We start from the raw sequence: 26,410 nt of genomic DNA, 5'->3' as shown, positions 1-26,410 counted from the left end.
TCCACAAATTCGTTGTGTTCACAGTTCATGGAGGGGCAGCTGTGGAGATGTGTCCTCTGCTGAACGGGGCAGTGATGTAGTATAGTGGTAAGGAGCAGAGCTCGTAACCAAAATGTGGCTGGTTTGATCCTCAGCTGGGCCAATGCCATGTTACCCTTGGGCAAGGTAACCTAGCCCAGAATTGCCTCAGTAAATATCCAGCTGTATAAATGGATAGCATGTAAAAATTGTAACCTATGTAACTCGCGCTGGATAAGAGCATCTGCTGAATGACAATAATGTAATGTAAATGTGATGAACTTTTTCCTCTCCACACACACAAGAGCACGCCCGCTCTGACAATGGGCCAGGCCAGCATGGCAGACTTTAACATTGCTGAAATACTAGCGGCACTAACCTACTCTCCCTGGTGTTGTTCTACTCCGTGCCTTGCTGCTGGCGAAGGCTCAAATTGCTGGGATTAATGCCTTGGAATTCCTGGAATTCCGGCCTTGAACAATGCGCTCACGACAGAGGGCGTGTTGGATTTTGGGAACTTTTTACAGAGCTTGGAGGGGGGGGGGGGGGGGTCGGAAGTGTTTCTCCTCCTAAGCGACTGCAGAAAAGACTTCAAGAAGCTTCTAGAGTCACACGGAGGGGTAGGTCTTAAATGGTGTAAAAGGTGTGACCTCTGACCTGCAGCTCTGCTGAGGGAGGAAAGCAGAGCAGTGGAGTTGAAGCGGATTTTTTTTTTTTTGCTTTCAAATAACTCCCCCTCTTCCTCCCTCTTCCCCCATTCCTCTCCCTTCTCTCTCTCTCACTGCACTTCACCTACCTTAATCTCTGGACTGTCGCTGGTTTTTGCTTACATTAGACAGGGAGACAGACTCTTCTCGCTGCAAGGGTCATCCTCCGCGCTTCATGAAATTTTCTCCCCCCTCCCTCTCTATCCAGTGGGTGTCCACTCCGTTAGACAAGCTGCTCACTGTACTGGGCCATGCACGTCCTCGCCTGAGAGGGAGATGGAACAGAGGGGGAATGGGAAAGGGAGAGAAGCGTGAGGATCCTGAGGGCAGGCTGTGTTCTGCCGGTGGGGTACAGCCCAGCGGTGGAGCCTGTTAGCCCTGGATTTCAGCAGACTCAACAGAATCATCGGCAGCGGCAGACTGCCGTTTCTGCTGTAGTTTAAGGTGCTTGTATCTTTTTTTCCTGCAACCTCGGTGGAAGCTGGTTGCAGGCAGCTTGGCAATGATGATCTTTTCAGCTGTGCCCCTGACAATATTGTACACTAAACAGGTAGGCCTTTGGGTTTTCTGTTGCAGTAATCCCTACTCTGTTATTTTTCTCAATTTTTCTCTATTTTTGTTTTTATCTGATTGAATACAATTGACTAAGGTAATGTGTAGTTTTGTTTAAAAAAAAAAAAAAAAAGATTTGTCATTCAGGATGTTTGGAAATGGGTTGCGTGCCGAAGTTGAGGGAAGTTTTTGCTGTATGGAAGTGAATCATGCTTACGGGCATTACAGGACCAGGTGAACCGCTGTGCTATTTTCTGATGATTTGGTCAGCATTCCAGCATTCCATTCTCTTCTGAAATGCACTTTGTCTGTGTGTCACAGTTAAAAACTCAGTCGCAACGCAGTGCCTCTGTGACGCTCTTGATCTCTGCATCACCTACTATCAGAACATCAGTTTGAACTGAGTCAAATTAAAAAAGAAAGGCTGACTGAATGTAATGCATCACGTGTAGGCATAATGATAACAAACCATACCATTCCAGTTTACACTGCCTTTACAGCCCCCACATATTACACTACGCCGCATATAAATCTGGAAACAAGGCACAACGTCAAAAATTTGACATGTGGAAAAAAGATTGGTTTTGAGATTGTTGTGAATAGGGTTCTGAACCCCCTGATTGTACGTGTGCATACATGCGTGCACATGTGTGTGTGTGTGTGTGTGTGTGTGTGTGTGTGTGTGTGTGTGTGTGTGTGTTTGGGTGCTTGGGTGGGTGGTGGAGGTGCTGTAACAAGGGTTAGCAGGACAGGGTTTCAGTGTTCTTTAAATCATCATGACCTGTTTGAGGTTTAGGTAAAACAGCAGTGCACTTTAGGTAGGGGTGGAGCAGCGTCGGCACCTGCTGGGGGTTGGGTTTTAAGCGCTGGTGTCGGGTGGCCTCTCCTTCGTGTATCAGATTGCCCCCCCCCCTCTCCGATGCTAGAGGATCTCTCGAGGGCCCGGCAGGAGGTGTGGAGTGGGTGGTTTTTACCGAGGGTTTCACCAGGGCTCTCTCTTGGACGTTGTCCTAACTTAACCTGCCTTTCCCCCCTTTGGGTTCCTATATCCGCTGCTCCCCTAGCCACCTATCAGTCATCACGCTACGCCCCCCCAGACCCCCACCCCCGCTGTTCTCAGCAGCAGCGCATCTGCCCCTGGGCTCTGGAGCATTGCCAGGCTGGGTGCTGTGTGGGCACGGGGCAGGTGTTATTAAAGAGGGCTAAACAAAGCCGTACCTGTCAGACAGGGCATTCCCCTCACAACTCTGTAGAGCTCTGCAGATCAGCGGCACACATTCAATTTGGCCGACATCATGGTGTCGCGATTTTGTTTTGACCCCAAATAAGTGGGCCCAGTCCTCAGAGCTGTGGTGTAGCTTGTCCTAATCGTACCTCCGGGTGTCATACCTCTGTGGGATTGCCCTGGGCAATGAGCGCAGCATGCATCTCCCACATGTGCATGTGGAGACGCCCGCTGTGTCAACTCTCACATTGAATGTATGGGCCGTTGTGGTGGTGTTATGAAAACGGGGTGCAATTGATCGACAGGCCAGGCTCCTGTTGGACAGGGCCATTGACAACAGTGATCAACAGGTGAAAAAAGCACTCCTGTTGCGTTCTGCGGTGTCATTCTGCACTGCCCTGTTGTCACCACACGACTTTCTACAACAGATCGGTTGCGTTTCCCCTGGCACATGGTTTCGGACCTTTTGAGGATGGAACTGTGTCCGCGCTCTCAGTCCAAAATCTCCCCCCTCATTTTCCGAATGGCACAGTAAAGTCCTGGTACCCTCCCTTCAGTGGGAGAGAGTGAGAGCAGGAAGCTGGGAGAGAGCAGAAGCAGACACCAGCACTACTGAATGGCTGTAGGGACATGTCTGGGCTGGAATGCTGTCCCCCCGCCCCCCCCAGCCGCCTCCCTCGGCGTGCAGGAATGCAGTGCGTGTGAGGGTTACTATTGACAAAGTAGACACCTCCCACCCCCCCACTGAACGTTGACAGAAATCCCCCTTTAACATGTGTGCTTTCTCACATATGCCAGCCACTTCTTAAATCCTCTCGAATTCAGTTTTGAATGTAATCTAGTTACATTAAAATTGAATTGAATTTTGTTTTTTTTTTTTGAATGGGCTTTTATGTTTAGCCGGATCAAGAAAGAACGGGACATCATGTGTCTAGATTAGGAGAGACACATGTATTTGTGATTATTGGAGGGGACAGATGTCCACAGTGGGGAGAGACGGGCTGGAATGTGCCGGGGGCCAGCGATGATGATCAGAACAGACCGTGAAATGCAATCATGGAATTATACTGCCCCAGGCCTGCATGCCTCACCTTCACACGAGTTCAGTGAAAACAAGGTGTAGACTGAGGTGAAGTTTCTGAGATGGGAGAAAGGGGTTTGGGGAAAGAGAATTTAGGGTTGAAAGGCAGGTTTAGCAAGACCTGCACTGAATCTGAGTGTTCACTTAGGTCATAATGACTCGTTTGGTGTTTAGGCAAAACAGAAGTGCTGAAGCAGTACAAATACTTACAAATCCCTAGATTTGAACAGGACGGGAAACTGTGTGACCACCACTACCACAGAGTCTGGTGATTTCAGACAGTGAAATTTCCCCACGTTTTGTATTATTATATTAACAACATAATATCATAATGTGCACATCACAGAGTAAATTACATAAAAAAACTTGAAACATGTAATAAAGTAAAGAAGAAATCATAAAATGACATGAAGAGAACAAGTCACAGTGCTATGGTGAGGGACTGTGTGTACAACACTGGAGCTGGTTTTCAAACAGAAAGGTCTTCACTTTTGTGGAAAATTTGGTCTACGAAAAAAGGACAAAACCACAAAAGTTTGTCTTGAGAAGAATAAATAAAAAGCTGATCTGTTACCATGTAAAAATGCAGAAGATGTAGAGATGCTCTTGTGAAATCAACACGTTGGAGGAGCCCATCCTTTTGCTGAATCAACAGGAAAAAAAGCTTGCTCTGATGCAAGGGCTTTCGAATAGAAAGGAATCAAGATTAACAGTAAAATAAAGTTGACTCAAGCGGAAAATCAGGAGATGACACACCGCCTGACTGGCTTAAAAAAAGGAGAAAAAAGTGTCAGGAGGAAGAGGAGGCGGGTGACATCACGGCTATTCGGGCGTGAATGATGTCAGACCTGGGAACTTTCCAAAAGCAGACCTAAGACTGGGTTCTTTCTGAGTCTTCCTGCCACTATAATCGTGCTGAGGTTGGTGTGCACCCTGGCTTCAACAGAAGCAGAATATTGGCAACAAGACTTAACGGGGACCTGAGGAGTTCTCGCTGGTGAGGGGGCGGGGGATTGCATCGGTGTGGGCAGAACCAGCAGAGTGGCGTTAATAAGAAATACCTTTTAACCAGCCGGCACATGACATGGATTAGCCTCTCTTGCTAACGAGCTCAGGCCCCAGTTAGCTGGTCCGTAATAGCAGAACTGAAAGGAACTGAAGAGATGCTGCTTAACAAGGCTTGTGCAGGTGGATTCATCAGTGAGGCATGGTGGAAACAGAAGAGAAGCGAAAACTGCAATGTAGTCAAAGAGAAAGTGAGGCCCATGTGACAACTGTGCACAAGAAAATTGACTTTTCCCCTCCTGGAGAAAACTGCAGTAAAAGGCATGTACAGAGCTGACCACATTTTAATAAAGCACCATCTTCAGAAAGAGAATGCCGGTGGGGAATAGACCACAGTGGTCAAAATGTTGGCTTGTGGGGCCCTCGAACAAAGGAACACTGCTGCGAGTGGGAGACGGTGTGCTGGTACTTTGCCTTTGAAAGATCCCCTCTTTGAAAGACTCCGATGACTGTGTGGTCCGCATAGCTGCAACATCCCGGAGCACTTGGTGAGCACCTGCATTACAGTGTGTGGAGCTGGAGCGTATTGAATGGGCCTGTATGATCGGCATATATGTGACCAGACCACAGCTAGCTGAGAAGGAGAAAAAGGGCATGCAGCACTGTGACATCGACAGCACCGTGAGGAAGCGTGACTGTCACTCTGACATCCCTGCTTTCCCCCCACCTCAAAATTATTTTTACCTGATCTGTTGTCATTCCTCCAAGTGTTAACAGTTTGTTTTTCAAAGGTTTAATCACCAATATTTATACTTACAGATAGGTTATTTCTTCTGTTGAAAAAAAGGAGGCGAGATAGTTCTTGAAGCATCAAGGGCAGTAGTGGGCTAGAGGAGCAGCTGATGTGAAATGGCTTGCAGAGAAGACCATTATGAATGAACTGCTAACAAATACGGTCTGGCAGTTCAGTATGAAGGGAGCTGTTTGATAGGCTAAAAAGAAAGAAAAGTGAAACACTGATGCGACAATTAACGGATTGACTAGCTTCAGTTACTTCTGTATTTTCTTGCCTTCCCCCACCCATAAACCCTTCCACGCATACACGCGTGCACACACACACACACACTCACATACAGACAAAGACAGCACAGTCTGGTCTTTGACCTTGTGGAGCTTTGCAAATTGTCCCATTGTCCCTCAGCAGCCTGATCTCAGAGCTGCTTATAATGAAATATTTCATACTCCTCTGAACCTCTGATGAGGAATAAATTGAAAAAGAAAACTGCTCATGTATACCAGCTACGGGAGCGTGGAGGGAGTGGGGTGAGGAAGGGGTGAACCTTGGGGATTCGCAGTGCCCGCGAACTTTTTTAGGAAAGCAATTAGGAGGATTTAAAATTTTCTCTGCTCATTAGTGAGTAGAGTGGCTTATATTCACATCAAAGCAGAAGATCACTTTCTGTGCTGTAAGCTGTGGTGAATCAGAAAATTAAATAATCAAAATGTGCTGTTGTGTCTTGTTTTTGCTTAATTGGTAAATGCTGATTTACTTGTAGCATTCGCAAAATCAGTTGCTTTGGCAGGCTAAAATTTTCCCATTAGCGCTGCCCTGAAATGCCATCATTTGGTTTGTGTAATTGTGGGAATTTTTTGGCATGTGCTATTAAAGGCATCTTGGTCTGTTCCTCTGGAAAAAGGCTGAGTAGTTTACCTCTCATTTACCATTTCATATACAGGAGAAATGAATGTAATAGTTTTTTGGACAAAGTAAATGTGACTATCAACCACAGGGAGGGTGTATAGTTGGACACCCCAATTATAACACATGCCACACAGGGATCTTTGACCATTTCAGTTCTGCTTTTTATTTGCTTATCTAACCAAAGGATTTAGTTGGGTTTTGGTAGCTTTGCATCTCTGGGGCTCTGTCCATCAGCTGGCTGTACCTTAGCAGACATGCTCTCTCAGCAGGTGTGAGAGAGCCATGCCACAGAGCACAGCTCCCAACCTTTGGCTCGAATTTTCGCAAAATACACCGGGTGGAAGTATGTCTGGAAAGGTTGTTTGCAAAAAGAGGGGGAGAATTCTCCTTCCTGGTATTAGAATGGTCTCTGACTTTATCTTCTCATTCCACAGCACTATGCTGGCATTGAAATGTCTCTTTGAATAATATTCACCCTCTGGAAGTCCTCTGAATTCTGTTCGGTTCAGCTGTTCCATCCGATGAATGAAGTGCACCATTCGTGTTGCTTGGGAGCCAATGGCTTTGAATACTTAAGAGTCTGAGCAAGCTCAGACTATGTAGTACCCACCAAAATTAATAATACCACCTGTCTTAATGTTTTGCCCATAATGTACATTTTATTTGCTTAACAGATGCCACGTTTTGAGCTATATATGGTAACTGTTCACACAGCTTGAAAAATTACTGAAATAATTGAGGTTAAGATGTTGCTTAAGGGTGTAACAGCAGTGCCCCATGAGGGAGTTGAACCTTCTGGTTGCTTGCTCAGCTCCCTACCCATTACACCACACTGCATACTTAGTGGCCCAATTTGTAAAGCAGCAGTGGCTTGTATATCATATATCTTAAGATAAATGACATAAAGAATAAATTCTTTTTTCACCAGAATTGCCCTTTGATTAGTTTTAAGTCCCATTTAATTTGTGTCCATGGTCACGATGCAGTTACATTATTTTCCCTTGTGAATAAACCAGGGTTTGCTTCAAGTCTTCCTCAGAGGCTAAGAAGCAGGCAAAGGAATTGTTTCTATTGTTTCCCTACATGCTTACGAGGCCAATAGGTGATTTTTTTCAGGGTTGAAAAAATATGCTTGCGTTCCATTTCAGGCAGTGGTGTCTTCTGTATCACCCCGTCTGTTGCCAAGAGACTTTCTCCCTTCTGCACAATTGGCTGACTTGGTGCAACTTCTGTTTTGTTGGTCTGCGATTTCTGCTCTCTCAGGGTAGTGATCCATTTAGTGGTTGCGTAGACAAACACACAGACCTGTCTGAAAATCATGTGAGCTGTGGAGTTGTGGTAGCGTGATATGACAGCCGTGGCTGTCGGAAATGAGCTGGTGCTGGTCTGGAAATGTGTTTGTCCTCTCACGAAAAGCAGCGTTGGTGCCACTGAGTGTCTTTCATCTCCTGTGCTGCCATCCCTCCTCCACACACCAATTAACTCTGATCTTGTACAGGTATATATTCTCACCCCCAACTGTATTTCTCTTTCTGCAGCAGGCCTATGTGTCTTCCAACCAGCAGATGGCGCCACCCAGTCCCAACACCAACAGCAGCAGCAACAGCAGCAGTGGGGGAGGGGAGCAGCTGAGCAAGACTAACCTGTACATCCGCGGTCTTCACCCAGGGACCACAGATCAGGACCTAGTCAAGCTATGCCAACCGTAAGTTCACTGTTCAGCTCAACCACTCCTGAACCATTCTTTTTTTTTAATCTGGTTGCTTTTAGTTTGACTCATACAGGCTTATTATATAGCATATCTCTAGCTCAGTGAAGCATTCCAGGTGTTAACTACATTGCAGAGCTAGTTGTGTAACCATGTGTTGAACAAGACACTTTCTTGATGTTGCGTGTCAGAGAAAAAGACACCAGTTCTATAGCTTCTTTGTTGGTGATACTTAGCCCTGGATTTGTAACTGCCTTTGGATGAGTGAAGAGAGTGCTATCATTATAACTCAGTAAACACAAAATAGGTTGCAAGAGCCAATAATGCTAACAGCTTGTTTTCATTGTTCATACCCATGCTATGGATCCAGCAAGGATCACCTTCAAGAGCAGCCTCCCATATTGGCCATGTGTCAGGCTTTACAAGGCATCCTGTGACAGCCATACTGTGAGATAATTTATGCAAAAGTCTGAGCAATCAGGAGCTGTGTGTGATTCAGCCACTCACTCAGCATGTGATAGGCATTTTTCAATACGCAAGGGACAAGAAGCGGAGCAGGCAGTGCTCCTCCCTGCAATCAGGAGTCGCCTGTGTCTCCTTCTCTCAACTCTCTGAGACCGTCTGAACAGGGCAGGCCTGATGCACAGATGGAATCAACACATGAAAGCAGGACAACAGTGAAATCAGAGCGAAAATGAGGAGAATCTGGAGGAAAATGAGGGGGGGGGGGGGGGTAGAGGGGAGAGGGAGAGGGGGAGTACGGAAAAGCGGGAAGGGGCCAGAGAGGGGGAGAGAGAGAGAGGTCTTGCGTGTCCCGACATGACCCCTCCTCCGGAGGCTGGAAGTATGCAGCTGCTTCTCTGGAGGAATATTTAATATGCTAAGATCCTCAGCCTCTCCACTCTGCCTCCTCCTCGCGCAAGGTCTTCACGGTCACGCACCACACACAGGCATGCACACCACACACACACACACACACACCCTCACTTAAATCCCCATATTCTCCCCCCTTTTGTTTCTAAATCGTATTGTCTGCCGGCTCCAGTCAGATCTTGTTTTTCCACGGATGATTCATCTCAAAACAATCGACCCTGCATTTAATTAACCTGATCCCACACTTCCTGAGCTGGAAACCATAGGATCTGGGGCAGAAACGAAGGATCTCGGGATTGGCTCGGGATTGTAAGAATGGCACGCGTTCTGTGTGGGCCGGGGGGGGGGGTTACACAGGAGCTGGGCGTGGGAACGGCGGGCGCGTTTGAGAGCCGCACACCCTGCGTCTGTGCTAGTCTGGGGTGTGTGTATGTGCATTGAGGGGGGGGGTTCAGCAAACAAGAAGGACTCTTAACAAAAGAGAGGGGGAGGCAGCATAGCATAGTGGTAAGGAGCAGGGCTCACAATTTTAAAGTTGCTGGTTCGATTCCCCGCTGAGTCACTGCTGCTGCGCCCTTAGACAAAGTACTTAACCCAGAATTGCCTCATTAAATATCCAGCTGTATAAGTAGATAGCATAAATAGTAAAAATTGATAGATAGTAAAAATTGTAACCTTGTAAGTTGCTCTGGAGAGGATTGTCTGGTAAATGACAATAATGTAATGTAATGTAGCTTGCATGCCTAAGACCGGCCTTCTCAAGGCCTCTATCTCCTGCACCCCGTCATCTGTGTACCTGCCTAGGCCTTTTGTTGCTCCCCTCTCCCCTGTCACCCCTGCCCGTGTCCCTCTGTGCCCACCCCCGGTCCCTTGCTCCTCCTGCAGGGGTGAGTCTGGCAGTGTGACAGGCGCTGGGTTGGCCTCGTGCAGATGTGCAGCTGGCTGCGCTATGTTCACCTCTCCTGAGGTCTGACTGCTTACGTTCCCCTCCCTGCAGACCAGGGTGAACAGCCTTTGGAATGATCCCATGTGCACGGAGAGAGCAGCTCACCTGTGTCACTGCTTTTGGGACCAGCTCCCATGTAGCTGTTAGGTGTCTCTAGATGAGCAACACGTTTTAGAAATAGCACAGCGCTCACTCACTCTGTCGCCCTATCTAAAACCTGGAAAACTCAGTTCATATATATCATTCGCAGCAGTAGCAAGCAGTATTTCTTGCCAACATGAGACTTCATGTTTAAAGCAATGAAGAAAGACACTCAAAGCTATTAAGTAAAACATTGTGAAGAAACTGGTTCAAATAAAAATGCTAGGTTTATAAACTCCACATGTTCTGTTTACTTTAAGCTATTAATCACATAATCTATTTATTTTTATATATACGTGTTCTGTATATTTAAGACGCTGGTTAGGGCATGCATCCGAACAATGGCACTGAGTGGATATCATTATTCCTATTACAGGTGGAGGTGCTCAAATGCTCATCATTGAGTGGTTAAAATCATTCTTTACTGAAATGGAATATGAATATAAAACACTGAGATACAGAGGTAAAATACATCGGTTTTTTTGGCTTTGTGGAAGAAAAGCTTGTCAAATTATGGCAAAATGAGGTTCAGAGTGTATTATCGACATTGTGTGCGTGTGTCTGATGAGAAACAGAAAAGCCTGCATTTTTTTACAGCTGTCTGCAAGAGCCCGCTCACAAGAGCCCACCGCACCCAACAGGAAGTGCAAAGCCCCTTGGGAAAGGGGAGGACAAACAAGACAGCAAATGTATAGAGGAGAGGGAGAGACAGAGCAGGAGAGGTAGAAAAGGAGAGAAGGAGAGGTAGAGAGAGAGAGGAAGAGGTAGGGCATTCAGGTCTGCGTTGTGGGGGGTGGCCTTTGGAGGAAGTACATAAGAACAAAAATGATCACTTTGACTGATGGCAGAAAGAGCGGGAGAGGGTATAGGCAGTTGGATTGGCTGGGAAAGAGAAAACTACTGCAGGATCAGCAAGGAGGTTTTGAGAATGGGAGGTGTAAATGGAGGGAATCATGGATAAGTGTGAAAATTAGTGGTGTGGAAGCCAGCGGCATTGTGGCTGAATGAGGCAAGGACAGCGGGGCCTGCTGAATTGAGTCAGAGTTAAAAAGCCAGGCCCCTCCCCCACCATTCTCCCTCCTAAAGCCACTACAACCAGCAGTCACTCCAAGCAAGGGTCAAATGTCAGGGCACTTCCACATTCCGATCCCTGAGGGTGTTCCCAGCATGCCTGGCTGACGCTGTATCTGCGCTGCACTTTCTCTCTCCGTGGCAAGCAAGAGTGACAACTCTCTGCAGCTCCGTACACCATGCACCGAATCAGCAACCTACCCCCTGCACCATGCAGGACGACAAAGAGCATCTTTCTTGTTAAATTTAGAGGAGGGAATAAATAAATGAATAAATAGTGGGCTGTTAAAATATAGGCACACTGAAGTGAAATCTCATCACTGACAACAAATATGATTTGTACTGCATTTGCGAGGGGGGGAAAAGGGCTGCATTCTGGTTTGGTAATTCACTTGTTTAGATGAACCAGGCTTAACGGTTCATTTACAGAGAGCTGAGAGCATGTTTTATCAGGGCAATGCGGGTAATGGTCAGAGTTCCTGTGTTCTGAACTTGCATCAGGTTTTGACACTGCTCAGGCAGCTGTTCTGCTCTGGCATAACTATTTGTGTTTTACCTCTTCATATTGCTCAAATGCAAAAAAAAAAACTGAGACCTGTTTAATGATCACCAAGGTCAGTGGTGATCCACTGCGTTTTATCTATTTCCTTCTTTCTGTTGAATTTGTGCATATGGTATATTGTAGATTGTTTCACCGCATGTACTGTTACAGTAAAGAAGCGCTCGTTAGAGGTGAGAGGGCTGTAAATTTAAGGAAAGGTTTAATTTGCAGAAATACTGTTACACATTAGCAGACCCTGGGTGAGGCTGTTTCTCTAAGATCAAGAAATTAATCTTAATAGTCTTAGTGGAAATAATTGTAACACTGAAAAACACCTCAGTGACTGCCCTTATATACATGCCTGTGGCAGTGTTAGCATGAATGGACATGGGCGCTAGGATCCCGAGGTTATGTGTGCCCTTCCCTGTGTGTGCTCAGAGCTGCTGCTTATTGGCTGAAAGCAAGGTAGTGGGGTGGAGCCTGAGGACAGACTGGGAGAGGGATCGGGTTACACTGCAGGCAGGGCCAGGAGAGCGGCCCATGACGAGGGCAACAGACGCAGTATTTATAGTACTGCTGTACAGTCCAGAACATTCTCTCACTGCTTATCTCCGGGTTAAGGACCACAGTGACAGTTTATGTCATCCTGCAGTGCAGAGCAGCATCTGAACAAACAGTATTGCTCATTATAAAACAACGTGCCGTTTTGGTCACTGTTCTGCTCTGCTCTGATTAGATATTTCTGAGCTTCACAGATCTGGAGCATGTAATGCTCATGTTGTTGTCTTTTTGAGGTGGGAGGACTCTGGGTATGCTCCATGTGGTGATACACCATCAGCGTTCATTTTGTCAGGGATAAATTACACATTTTTTGCCATTTGGGTTGTGGTCATTTTGTGTGTACTGCTCTGTAACAGTGCCTCTACACCAAGGGCCTATTTTCACTTGGTTGAAATAAAAATTACATGCTGTAGTTGCATTCACCTATAGCGTCCCCCACCCCAGACTCCCTCTGCCTGCATCACCATGCAATTGCCCAGCTTGGTTTGGATTTCTGTGATGTCACTTGAGACCCCTTAATTAAGTAGAAATAAATTGGTTGTGGACTACTACATGAACCCTATCTAAAATTGCTTGCTATTCCGGTATAGACACAATATGGTGGCAGTGTATCTTAGTGGTTAAGGAGTAGGACATGTAACTGAAAGGTTGCCGGGTCGATTCCCCATGGGGGTGCTGCTGCTGTACCCTTGGGCAAAGTACTTAACCCACAGTTGCCTCAGTAAATATCCAGCTGTATAAATGGATAACATTGTAAATACCTGTAATTGAGTTGCTCTGGATAAGATCATCTGCTGAAATGCCAATAATGTAATAATGAAACTGTAACTATAATTTTAACCTCTTATTTTTCAAATTTTGATTTGAGAACCATGTATCTCCTTGCTAGATTCTGGGGGTCAGGGTTTTGGGGGGCTGTGTCCTGTGTGAGACTCTTGGCTTTCTTATGTTTGTATTAACGGGGTTGTTAACTAGAAGAATGCTTAATCAAAAAAAAAAGAATGTTATGTGCCTTGTGAAGGGTTCTGTTCACCATTTCTCTGGTGTAGCGCTATATTGAATCAAATATGATCGAACAATTGCTTTCAGGTGGGTACGCAATAAAGCATGAATCCTTCGAAGTGTGTTAGATGTTAAGAAGTGTCAGCAGCAGCAGACTCTGGTGTCTGGCTGTCTCCATTTTCACAAGTACGACTGATTGTTTGTGTGTTGAAGGTATGGCAAGATTGTGTCCACCAAGGCCATCCTGGACAAGACCACCAACAAGTGCAAAGGTGAGTCAGTTGGGGGGGTGTATCGTGCATGGGGGCCACGTGCCGCGTGAAGTCCACCCCAGTCCGGCAACTCTGGCTTTGTGTAACTGAACATCTGGCCAGCGAGGTGGTTTTTTCCCTTCGCTCTTTTGTAAACCTCATTTTAAACATGTGGACGTAACGAGAAGAAGCCGCTCTGTAAACGGCGCGTCTCAGATGGACAGTCCATGTGGTGTCCCCTCCAGCTCCAGTAATGACAAGTGCCTCGTGCTCCTTTGCAGGGTATGGCTTTGTCGACTTCGACAGTCCAGCCGCGGCGCAGAAGGCAGTGGCGGCGTTGAAGGGCAGCGGAGTTCAGGCTCAGATGGCCAAGGTAGGAGCTGGGATTGTACCCACACCTGGTCCTTACCCGCCACCCTTTTGATGGTACTCACAGCCTTACAATACACTTGTATGCTGGTGTGCTCAACCCTCAAACCACACCACTTTGACCAGAATGGCAATATAGTAGTTCTGAGCCCATTACTTCATGTAAGAGCTTGTCTGGGATGAGGGCATTTGTGTGTACTGAAGTAAGTAGTATAGAGATGGCTAGCTTTTAATGTAAAAAAGGCTTACAGGTCCACCAGTGGGAAACTCCAGCACAACACAGCTGTTTGTTTTATGCACTGTCCTGGTTGACTGCCTGTTGGATTTCAAGCCGCTATTGTTCTGGCGTAACTCATTAACTCACATGGGGTATGTGTTATCTCAGCATATTCAGGTGCACATACAGACGGACTGTTTCCCAGTTTGTTTTTAAGGTGATCGTGTGTCTCTCCGAGATGGCAAAGAGAAACCTTACAGACACACCCATTTGGCTCATGCCACCAATGACCTTATTTTAGGGTTAAAGTCAGAGCTCTTGTATCAAATCACTGTCTCTACTTGCAGGATATTTGCTGTTAAGGTAAAGGTAATGAGGAAGGGTGATATGGTCCATAAAGGGGCCATAAAGCACACAAGTACTGTTTATTTTTATTGCACAGTAGATCCTTTACATTCAGCCTTTCTTGGGCAGCTGATTTTTCAGGATATCAGCATTTTTTCAGGCCCTTGGGGGAATAATTTGTAATCTTGCCAAACACAGAATGAGGAAGAGGATGTCATGGCCAAAGACAGAGGGGAAATACAGATTGTGCTGCTAAGCAAGATGGTCTTTCAGTAATGTACAAGGACAACAGCTTCCTTGTGAAACATTTTTTCAAACTACTCAAGCTGTGCCGTTCGAAGTTTCTTCTTACAGTGGTCGTGTGAACAATAATCAGTCAGCATCTCAGGTGTACTTTTCCAGAGTGATGTGCATAGCTTTTTAATATTTTACCCATTTATGCCGCTTGAGCTTTACTGAAGCTGCTATTCACCATAGGTTTCAAACGTACAGTCTTCTGGATACACATCTGGTTCCCTAAGCGCTGGTCCACACTGCTGCTGGGACACAATGGTCTAGCGAAGGCTCCCTCTCAGCGCATGCCCTGTTAACTGCACCATGGAGTTATCATTGATCTGTTTGCTGTCTGGGCTTCCTGCGGGCGCCTGCGCATGAAAGAGATTCCTGTCTCATTAAGCTGATATCCCCCTGTGCCATTTGGAGCTGCCTATTGAAAGAGCCTGGGGAGCGTGCCTCAGCACCTGCTCTGAAAGGACCAGGGACAATGGGCCCCTCTGCGCAGCTCTGCGCAGCCCTGCAGCCAGCAGGGCACCTCCACAATCCTTCCTCTTCATTAGTGCAGGATCGGCTCGGCTGCTGAATAGCCAGGAGCCGCAAGGATTTTTTTTCTTATAGAGTAACCCCAGCCCTCATGTAGACTTGGGTCATTTTTTGCTCAGTCTAACCAAAAAGAAAAAGTTACTGCCCACAAAGATGTACAGCACTGTTGCCTTAAATGGAAAAGATGGTACAGCATGGTTTGCTCAAGAAACATTCCAGAAGCAGGAGCCTTGTGCCGTTGTCACGGTGGCGTTCACCGATGCCTCGCCAGCTCTAATGCAGTGTAATGTGTTCAGGAAAGGCGACAGCAGCTGTCTTGCGCTCAGAACCGCACACCCCAGTGAAAATGGAGGACTAAAACTCACAGAAACAGCAGCGTATCATTACATGACGTGGAACCTGCGCCTCTCCCTCTCTCGGAGGCTTGCCCGCGTCAATATCACAGCGGTAGCAGCAGGGACCGTGAGCATGCAGGCCCCTCTCTGCGCTAAGCAGGACAGAGGGGCGCGGAGAACCCGCCCAAACTATCACTAAACCCGGCCCCGCTCCAGGGGGCCCGCAAACACATGCATGCTTCCCAGAGTGGCCGGGGAATTCAGACAAGGCACGGCTGCTCAAAAGGAACGTGTGCAAGTGCCCAGTGACCGTGACCGGTTCAGCATGAATTAAGCAGCTCCCCTTTCATCAGGACCGGGCAGACGAAGATAACGGATGATGTTCAGTGAGAGAGAGAGAGAGAGAGAGATGTTTGAGTCAGGGAAAGGGGGAGAGAGCTGCCCCACCCCACACATGCTCACGCACACACATGCACTCGCACACTCACACACACAGAGGGTGTAAAAAGGTCCACTGTTCTTTTCTTGTCCTCACATAACTGACAGCCACCCACGCCCCCCATCCCCACCCCCCCGCCCTCATTAAAGCCTCAGCCAGGGATTGCAACATCCAGCAGCACGCACAGCAGGGGGACGTTTCTCTGAGAGAAAATCCCCAGCCCCCCTCCGTCCACCCTTCCGGAACAGGGTGGAGGTCTGCCGTCGTCAGCGGAGCTGGGCGGCTGCCAGAGCGTCACGCTCTCCAGCACCAGTGGAAAAGAAGCACTGTGGTCAGCTGGAGGAGAAACTTTAATACCGAGTCCTCAAAACGGCCCGCTGTTTCCACAGGACATCCAAAGGAGCGGGGCGCACTGTACAACGTTACATTTAAATTATTTATCTGCTTATCCAGCACCCTTGGCCGGGTTATCCACGAAGCCTTTTATAGAATAAACATTTCATCTGTTTACACAGCTGGATATTTGCACTTAAGATTTCCAGGTTGCTTACCCAAGTGAACATGGGCTATGTCCCCCTAGGAATCAAATCTGCAGCCCTCTGGTTGCAAGTTCACTCTCCTTAACCACTGTGGTACCTTGAATTTGGTTTGTCACATGCTGTGTGCTCTCGGCCAACCACTCACATTAAGGACCCTGTTGTAAGTTGTGACCTTAATGGAATGGAAATGGTCAGCGGTGTTAAACCAGGCCAGCTGGGTGTAAGTGACCATAATGGGAACTCTTTTGAGCATACACGTACTTCTACTGACCATGTCCAAGAGAAGAAGGGACTTGCTTGGGGAGCTGAACTTAAGCACAACAAGCCTGTTGACATGTGACTTTTTTTTTTTTACCTGTCTCCTTTCTCTCTCAATGCTCTCCTCATCCTTCTCAACCCCTTCATACTCTCTCCTTTTTCTGTTTTTCCTCTCCATCTCGCTTTCTCCCTTTCTCTCTCTCTCCCTATCAGTATCTTTCTCTTGCTCCCCCCTCTCTATCACTTCCTCTTTTTTCTTTCTCCCTCTCCCTATCACTTTCTCTTTTTGTCACTCCCTCTCTCTCTATCAGTTTCTCTCTTGCTCTTATTTTTCTGTCTCTCACTCTCACTGTCTTTGTCTTTCCGTTACTTTCCTATCTCTCTCTTCCTCACTCACTCACTCACTCACTCTCTCTGTCTGTCTGTCTCCTCTCCAGCTCTATCTGGTTTCCTATCTGTCTCCAGATACTCATGGTTTCACTTTTATGTTGAATTTGAGCCATGGCTGATTCCACTTTCTCTTTCTCCTTAATCTCTGTAGTTCTGCAGAGATCGGTTAACATTTCTTGCTTATTACTTCCTACTTTTGCTTTTCATACTTGTCTAAAAAATAAAAATGGTGTAGTGCCATTAAATGTGAGTTCCAGCATACTTCCCCAGACCACTGGAGACTTAGAAATGCAGCTATACTTAGAAATATATTGTTTGCGTTTATTTTTGTTAAAGCAAAAACTCTCTTGTAAAGTCTCAGGTGAATCTTTATTGTCCTTACAGACACCGAAACTGCAGGAAGACACTTTAACTCACCCAGCCCCACCCTTGACACCAACCCAACATGCATGCGGGTTGAATTTTCTCAGTCAATGCTTTGGAGCTGTGGTTTTTATAATTTGATCCATATCTACATCTACCAGCATCCTACATGTTCCTGCCAGCACACATTATCAACACTAGTGCATAATGAGCTCATTCAGGATGGACCTGCAGATTCATGCAGCTGTGTGGAAAGGGAAAAATGATGGTGTCTGTCGGTGGTCTCATTGGAAATTAATTATCCCAAAAGCAAGTTTAATGGATAAAGCAGTTGTTATAATAAATAACTATGTGAAACCATTAGTTTCCCATTAGTGTAGGTTTAATGAGTAAATTGTTGAATGAAATTTTTACATTATGCTATCTGCCCCCAAAGTCAAGCAAACCCCCCTTCCTTGTTTATGTTCATTCAGGGCTAAAATATCAGCCTAATAAATGCTCCCTCACATGTGTCTCTCCAGCAACAGGAGCAGGACCCCACAAACCTGTACATCTCCAACCTACCGCTGTCCATGGACGAGCAGGAGCTGGAGAACATGCTGAAGCCCTTCAGCCAGGTCATCTCCACCCGCATCCTGCGCGACACCAATGGGACCAGCCGTGGTGTGGGCTTTGCTAGGTATGCTGCACACTCTGTCGCCCTCATGTGGCCACTGCTGGTAATGAACATGAGCACTCACATTGGATTTGGAAGGGGGGGGGGGGGTTTAAGGGCAGAATTATTATCTTTTAGCAGCAGCTCTGAGAACAGCAGCGTTTTTTGATTGGATCATAAAATTCAGTCGTGGATAACAAGCTAGCTATACCCTTGAAGCCTTGATCTATTACTAGATTTGCATGGTAGCATGAAAGAAGATAAAGCAGGGTCAGCATCTTAAAGCTTCTGAAGCTGAGCCATATGGTTAAAAAGACTAAGCTTAGGGCTGTTGGCTTGTTTATGCTCGCTACAAACAACAACATATTTTAAATTGCTCTGTGAGAGAGTACACGGCATTGTCCACATTCAGCAGTAAGTATAACTTTATTATGCCTTAGAATTATAATGGACCCCAAATGACCTGTTTTTATAGGATGGAGTCAACAGAGAAGTGTGAAGCCATCATTCAGCATTTTAATGGCAAATACATCAAGACTCCACCAGGAGTACCAGGCAAGAGATTTTATTCAGTTTTCTCTATCTTTCTCATTTTTCTAATAAAAATATAATATAAATATAAATAATTATTTTTTTTAATCCAGCAGCCCTGGTATCCATAACCGATTTGTGTATTTGCTGTATTTAATTTAACATATTGAACCTCCCTCACAGTGCCCACAGAACCCTTGTTGTGCAAGTTTGCGGATGGAGGACAGAAAAAGCGGCAGAACCAGGGGAAGTACCTCCAAAACGGGCGGCCCTGGACCAGAGATGGCGAGACGGTAAGGTGGCTTCGCACATGGACATGGTGTGTGTTATGGAGTATATGTGGCTCCCGACTGATTCCCATATGTATGCTTTTTATGACATCATTACGTGGTCCAGTCACTGAAATGCAGCTATTGTATTGATTAGACCTCAGTGTGTGCAGATCAGTGGGTTTAGTTTCACAGATCAGGGCACCTGTTCAATGTAACTGTTCTAGGGTTCTTTAAGTTTAAATAACACTTTTTCGTGTGTTGTAATATTTATACATGACACACTAAAATGGCATGAGCTCAGTCACTGAAATGAAGGAAGAATACTGTTGTTACTCCTAGTTTTTGAGAAAAGTCCTTGGGTGGTAGATTGAGCAGAGATCTAGGTGGTAACATTGAGCTTATGAAACTCCAAAATGGAATTATAAATTCAGCACTAGCAGAGCTTTTAACGGCTGAAGTTTGGGATATTCTTGGCCATATGGTGTGTACTCAGTACGATCTTATCATCAGTGATCTGTGCGTGTTTGCTCTTAGGGAGGAATGACGCTAACATATGACCCCACAACAGCTTTACAGAACGGGTGAGTACGGAGCGTTCTTGACTGCCACCAGAGAAATTTACAGTAAATAAACAAAATCGGTACACAAAGGGAGTATAAAAAGCTAGGCTCATAGCTTGAAGAAAACAAGCATTCAAGTGACTGCAAGACTGTGCTCCTGAAAATGCACCTTTACTGATTCAATGAGAAGACAAAACCCAAGCTTGCATGGGTTTTTAACATACTATTTCCCTTGAAAATGCTTAGGATTAATTTCAAGATCCAAAGAAAAGTGCATGCCTAATAATTATTAAAGGGAGAACTGTTTCATCTTTGAAGGAGAGTTATACATCTCTGTGACAACAGGCAGTAAGAGCACCTCTGTGCCTGTATATTTGTTTTTGCAAGAAGTGGGTTTATGGTTTAGTGGTGTGTGTCTGTGCCTGTAGGTTTTACTCGCCCCCATACAGCATCGCCCCAAATCGAATGATCGCGCAGACCTCCATCTCACCCTATATGCATTCTCCCGTCTCGTCTTACCAGGTCAGTGCAAACGTGTCCCTCTATCAATCCCACTCTGCAACTGTGACTTTTTTCCCCCAGCCTCTGAAGCTAGTCATAAACAACAGGCAGAAGTCAATTTCAGTGTTCTTAGCTCCCCTTGCTGTGTTTCTGTGAATTCAGCTCGTTTGACCTGCGCCTGTGTTTTTACACGCTGAACGCCAGCTGGTTTTCTGACATCTCCTATACTCATATTACTTAAGAAACTGTTGTAAAATCCTTGAGTAGCCGCAGGTTTCAATGAACCAATTAATTGTGGTCCTGTGGTCAGATAAAGTTTCTGTTTTTTTATTTTCCTTTCCTCTGGGAACAACTTTTTCATACCAGTGCTTGTTTTTAGTAGATTTTAAACATGTACCTTGACCTGACAGACTTGTGATTCGGTCAGGATGAGGTCCCCTCCCCCAATTACATAAATAATAATTTCAAGTGCGTAGGTCAGAACTGTGTGTTTAAGGGAACCAACATGTTGCATTAGGCTAGAGTTTTAGAGGGTTAAGGCAGTTCAAACCTGAGGACCTGAGGTTCCTCTTTTTCCAGAGTTACGTCCCACACTTACTTCTTCATTTTTAGGCCCTTTAACTCTCCCCTCAGAGGACTCCCACCCCCGCTTCCACCCCAGTAAACCAATGGGAGGGAAATTGGCTTTTTGAATATTAATTTTTGTCGTCTTTTGCTGCTGTAGGTCCACAGCCCCTCCTGGATGCACCACCAGTCGTACCTCATGCAGCCAGCTGTAAGCGTCCGCACAGATCCACACTTCTCCACTGAGTTTTGCTGTCTGTCTCTCTCTCTGCTGACATCCTCCTATTCCTATTCCTCTCTCGGCATGTGAATGTGACATTGCTACGGCCATCTGCCTGGTGTGCTGTTTGTCTGTTTTGTGTGTGGGAAGGTGAACCTGTCTATCTTTGTACGCTACACTACTGTGCATCTGTCCATCTGGCTGTGTATGCTGTGTTAAGTCTGCCCAGGTGTCTGTTTTCTGGATCTTGATTTCAGTCTGTGCGTGCAGTCTTACATTTGTGAGTTTATGCACAGTTGTATCAGTCCATCTGTCTGTGTATGCTGCATCATCTTTGTCTGTCTTGTGCTGACCGGTGTTTGCATGTCTGTCTGTGTGTGTGGCCTTATCACCATTTGTCTGCCTGCGCGCCTGCTTGCCTCGGCTTGCTCATGTTGAAAAGTCCAAGGACTTTTCTCGCAGTCGTTTGTCTGTCTGTCTGTCTGTCCATCTGTATGCCTCTGTGCTCATGTGTGTCTCCGACTGTCCTGTTTGTCCGCAGGGCACGGTCCTGGCCCCCACGTTGGACCACGCTATGTCCATCCAGCCCAGCTCCATGATGGGCCCCATCACACAGCAGCTCAGCCACCTCTCTCTGGGCAGCACGGGCACGGTTGGTTCCCTGGACAGACCGTGCATTGACCGTGCACTGACCACACACTGACCGTGCACTGATGCCGATCATGTACCGGCCGCGGTCTCATACACGCACACGCACAAAATGACCGCGTTGCGACTGCTCCACAAGCAGCACTCAAACATTGATGGCATTGCGACTGCACGGTGTGCCATACAAACACAGAGGGCCGAGCGACTACTTAGCAAGTGGCGCTTACACTGACCACTTTACAACCACTTAGCAGGTGGCCGAGTCTCACTTTAAGGGTCTTAATTCCACAGTGACATCGGTGTTCACTGCATATTGCGGAAGCTTTCTGTGGCATTAAGCTCCAAGGAGCACTGCGTTCTTGAAATAATGTTTCTAGAAAATAAAATAGCTCCATAAATTATGCCTCTGATTTGATATGGAAGCCGTGTATAATTGATGTAGATATAACACAAACAGAACAAATATGGCTGTATAAAACCTGTAGTAGATTAGTACTAACACTGTCCCTTTTTTTTCTTTAATAAACCACAGTATCTGCCAGCCAACACAGCTATGCAAGGGACCTACATCCCACAGTACACCCCAGTGCCTCCCTCTAGTGTCTCTGTGGAGGTAAGATGCCCATCGTTTTCCTCTCTGTTCCTTAACTAGAATAAGTGTGTATGGACTGTCTCGCACCCAAATGAGCTTGTGGCTTCATTGTTCAAGAGAATGCCTAGAGGCTGTGTCCAGTTAAAAGCTGTCAGAGCACCTGTGCCTGTATCCCGGTGAGAAATGCCTACTGTACCTTGATTGAGCGGGTAGATCATCCACTGCTTTAAACTGCTAGGCCTTTGTACATACATTATTTCAGTTCAGGACATAGTTGTCACCTAATGTTATCAGGTCTGTAAGATGGGCAGTTAGTGAGGTTATGCTAAGGAATGCTGTGACTTACTGATAAGCAACTCGGAGATAAAGCCATTGTCATCATAAACACGAGGGAACTAACATTCAGAAGCAGTAACAATAAGCAGTTTTCCTCACCTGAATAAATTCTGTAGCATTGGTGCAGCCTGGCCTGTTGGATTTGAGCTAGCCTAAAGGGGGGTGTCAGCTGTACTCTGCTGTACGCGGGTTGCCGCCACACAAGATCACCCTTATTTCCTGTGCCTGTAGGAAAACAGCGGGCAGCAACAGCAGGTTGCCATGGAGACGCCCTCAGAACACACAGCCTACTACCAGCACAGCAAGTGAAGCAGAGGTGGGTTTAGGGGGAGAGTGCATGTGTTTGCTTGAGTGTGAGTTTGTGCTGGAGTTAATATGACTTTGTTTTCTGCAGTGCTATTAAGATTAATAACAGTTTAAAAATGTAGGCAGAAAAGATGTTCAAATTAGTACATTTCCCTTGTCATATGTACAGTATGTTTATCTACACGTGCTCTGGGTCTATACATCTCCGTTTCTCTTCCCCTCTCATGTATATGCACATATATAATGTGTGTGTGTTCGTAGTGCATACTTGTGTATGCAGCTTGTTTACTGTGAAAGTCATTCTGAAAGGTGTGTGTTTGCATTTGCTCCCCTTCCTCAGCTGTTCCTACAGGAAGTACGTCCCTGAAGAGACCCGCTGTAGCGCCTCTGAGGGTGGTCCTCGGCTCCACGTACAAACTCTGGAATCTCGCGCTGGACATTACAGGGAAGACAAAAGGAACAGCTTTCTTTTTTAAAGAGAAACACCCATTTCACCACAGAGGTTTTTTTTTTTTTTTAGTTCAACAGTCAAGCAACCAATGGGGGATTCTGCATAGGAGAATTTCACTATTTTGATAACAGAAAAAATGGAAAAAAGAAGAAAAAAACAGAAAAAGTGTTATTTTTGTGCACGTAATATGAAAAAAATATTTTTAAAACCATTCTGGAGAACCAGAATGAAGCAAGGAAAAGAAAGTTACAACACAATGTGTCGTTCTACGTTTTTCTTTTTTTCTTTTTGTAAAATATGCAAACTTTCATTTTTTTTGTTTTTGTCATGTCTGCTTTTTAAAAAATGTTTTATGAGCAACAGCTGAACAATTTTTGTACAGATTCAGAAACTCACTGATCAATACATTTTTTTTCTGATTTTGCAATGGTTTAACTTTAATTTTTTTATGTGCTTAAAAAGACTATAAGAAAAAACAATTCAACAAACCGCTTAAAACTACTACTTCCAATCTAGTCCAAATGAACACAGATCTAAGCAGCTTCCACAAGATTGTTGGCATCACAGCTGAAGGCTAGAAATTAGCAATAGCATTTAGCAAGTTTAGGGTTCCTAAATAAATAGGCAATATGTCATCTCTTTTTAACTCATAATTTAACCCTCAAATATACCAAGAGTATTTTTATAAAGAGCAAAAGACAATCAAAATATTTTACTATTTATATTCTGTCATAAATTATCTTTCGAGCAAAAAAACGAGGAAACATATTACAGAGTATTATTTAACATTCGTCTATTTAACAAAGTATTTAAATACTTTACATTAATATAAAACAGCTGGCTTCCTCTCTGGATAAGAATCAAAGTTCTATTGAAGTTTTTAGATATTGAAAAAAACAAAAATTAATATTTTAGCTAATTATGAGCTGACATTTCTGCTTGGATTGGTGGATATTATGGTTTTGTGATCAAGAGGGGTGGGCAATTCAACATTAAATAGTTTTAAAAATTTTAATTTAGTTGCATTGAACTGAATGCAGGCAGTCAACAGTCACTGAATGAGTAACCTGTAGTGTTACAGTCAATTATAACTTTTGTAGATTTGGGGGCTTGAAGTATGATGTAGATTATTTACAACATGATATGAAAATCTCCAAAAACAGTAGTAGGCATCTTATCCTCCTGGTGGAAGAACCCCTATTCTGAAAAGGACCTGCTAGCTTGACTGTATGGAAAACAAATGGGAACACATCCCTTTTGAGACAGATGTTTATGGTCCAAGAAACAGCTGTAATCAACTTCCTGGTGCAAAAGTTCAATGGTACATCACACTGAACTACACAGAGCATAGTAGATCGCAGATAGATAATGAACTTGCAGGGCTGGTGTATGTTTTCTGAAAATTGCAGCTTGAGCTCTTTTTGGAACTGTGAACAGAAATGGGTTCACCAGAAATTTCAGACTGTCCAGTCTTAAAAAACAAAGACATCTTGTGCCACCAAACTTCAAATGTGGGCCTGTCAGTTTATATAGGTTAATAAAAATTCTGTTGAAACGTAGTTTGAAGATTCTGTTTTTGGAATTTTATGGTATATTAAGGCAGTAGTGGACAACTCGCCAGCGTTAACTGTATGGAAACATTGCTGCTTTTGCTGTCTTGTTCTGCAAACAGCAGCGGGATTGAAATGGCGAATGGTGCTGCTGGAAGTACTGGAAGCTTGCATCCTCGAGGTGGCTGAGTGAGGTCGCACCTTTTGTAGCACGCAAGTGGTTTTAAGCGGTTCGTTGCCACAGATGCCGAGATGGTGAACTTCGCACTCAGGCAGACAAGTGAAAATGACTGTCTAGGCGACAGTAGCCAGTAGTTTTCTAATGACAAATGTCAAGAAAATCGCTAAATGTTAGATTAGAGGTGTAGCCTAGTTTGTATGAAAGTGACGTCAAAAATGCAAGGATGACGTGACGAAAACTGAAATGCTTCTTTTGTCGAGGGTGGGAGATACAGATTTTTCTAGATTTATTGCTTTCACTGTGCTGCTTTTTCTTTCGTGTGTTAATTCCTTTTTTCAAAGAAATTATTTTTTTCTTCTAATTCACTTGAAACCTTTTTTGTTGAGTTGTTTTGTTGCTGTTGAAAGAGGATTTTCTTTTCAGAAACTTTTCTTTTTCATAGTATAGGTCATTGGTAGAGAAGACGTTTTGGAACTCTAGCTGTTAGCTTTTTGAAGATTCACAAGATTTTTACTTGTCTAAGTTTGGAAATGGTCCATGCAGTCCACTGAATTTTTCATTAATTTGTTTTTTTTACTTTGTATTGATGTTTTCCTTTATGCTTTAAACTATGTCAAAAAGGCCATGATCATGTCAACAGGTGATATGCTTTTTCACAAACATTGGCACTTGCAATTATAAAATACTGTATGCCCGACCAACAGAAACCACAGATGAACATACCACCATTCCTGACAGGACAGGGAAAAAGGATCAGCATAGAATTGGCTCCTATTCAGTGTCATTCAATAGACAAAGCAAGGTGTAACTGACCCTGTCATGGACAGGTTCGATGCTTGTGTAGACTAATCATTTTATGGGTAAAAAAAAAAAAATCAAATGTGCATACTATAGACTGTATGACAACACATGGCCCAACGTGATGTGGCAAAGGAGTCTGTACACTCAAAGGGCATACTTGCACATATGACATTATGTAAATTTTTTTCCTGAATGTGCATAGATATTCTTGAGATTTCTGACCAACTGCAGGTGGGAAAGCTACGTTCAGTTAGCTCAATGGTTCTAAGAAATGCCGCAAGCCAGGTTTTGTTATCTTTCCGTCCAATGTTGTGTTTAAGAATTACAAAAAAAATCCTAAAAAAGATAGACATCCTCTGACAGAGTTTTTCATTATCTATGATCTATGCAATACATACTTCATTTCTTAAAGCCAGATGATTTTGCATGGAGGAATATTAGGAAATGTGTTTTATGGTGATGTAGCTCTGAACATGTCTGTAAGAGGCTGTGCAAATGGAGGTCATGTTCACTCATTTTCACATGATTTAGACACCCTTCCTATTGGCTGAGCCCACTGTATGTGAATTTGTACTGCATCTGCATAGCATTGTTCCAAAAAATTGGTCCTGTGTTTCCCCTAGCCATCATGTAACATTCACTGCCCAATCACAGAAGCTGCTACTCAGAGCCTTCCACCCAGCCCATTTTTCCATAGCTGCCTTTCTTTGGGGCCCACCTTTGAAGAACCTTTCCTTCCTTATGTAATCCTTAAGACTCATTTTAACACCTCCGCAGCCACGGA

At 44.9% G+C, this 26,410-nt stretch overlaps 1 protein-coding gene across 1 annotated transcript in view; it reads left to right on the top strand.

Moving 5' to 3' along the window:
• rbms2b (RNA binding motif, single stranded interacting protein 2b) overlaps positions 1 to 23,139 on the top strand; it is a 28,778-nt gene extending 5,639 nt beyond the window's left edge. The window contains exons 2-14 of the mRNA XM_036533984.1: positions 7,829 to 7,995; positions 13,347 to 13,405; positions 13,666 to 13,757; positions 17,980 to 18,137; positions 18,589 to 18,668; positions 18,828 to 18,937; positions 19,451 to 19,497; positions 19,905 to 19,998; positions 20,702 to 20,752; positions 21,303 to 21,413; positions 21,942 to 22,022; positions 22,569 to 22,653; positions 22,984 to 23,139. Of these exons, the coding sequence (XP_036389877.1) occupies positions 7,829 to 7,995; positions 13,347 to 13,405; positions 13,666 to 13,757; positions 17,980 to 18,137; positions 18,589 to 18,668; positions 18,828 to 18,937; positions 19,451 to 19,497; positions 19,905 to 19,998; positions 20,702 to 20,752; positions 21,303 to 21,413; positions 21,942 to 22,022; positions 22,569 to 22,646 (1,128 nt within the window). The 3' untranslated portion in view covers positions 22,647 to 22,653; positions 22,984 to 23,139. The remainder of the gene's footprint in view (positions 1 to 7,828; positions 7,996 to 13,346; positions 13,406 to 13,665; positions 13,758 to 17,979; positions 18,138 to 18,588; positions 18,669 to 18,827; positions 18,938 to 19,450; positions 19,498 to 19,904; positions 19,999 to 20,701; positions 20,753 to 21,302; positions 21,414 to 21,941; positions 22,023 to 22,568; positions 22,654 to 22,983) is intronic.
• The last annotated feature ends 3,271 nt before the right edge of the window (positions 23,140 to 26,410 follow it).

This window comes from Megalops cyprinoides, chromosome 7, assembly GCF_013368585.1.
Source record: "Megalops cyprinoides isolate fMegCyp1 chromosome 7, fMegCyp1.pri, whole genome shotgun sequence".
NCBI classification, from domain to species: domain Eukaryota; kingdom Metazoa; phylum Chordata; class Actinopteri; order Elopiformes; family Megalopidae; genus Megalops; species Megalops cyprinoides.
Note: the sequence above shows the minus strand (reverse complement) of the source record. Positions and strands in the feature narration are given on the sequence as shown.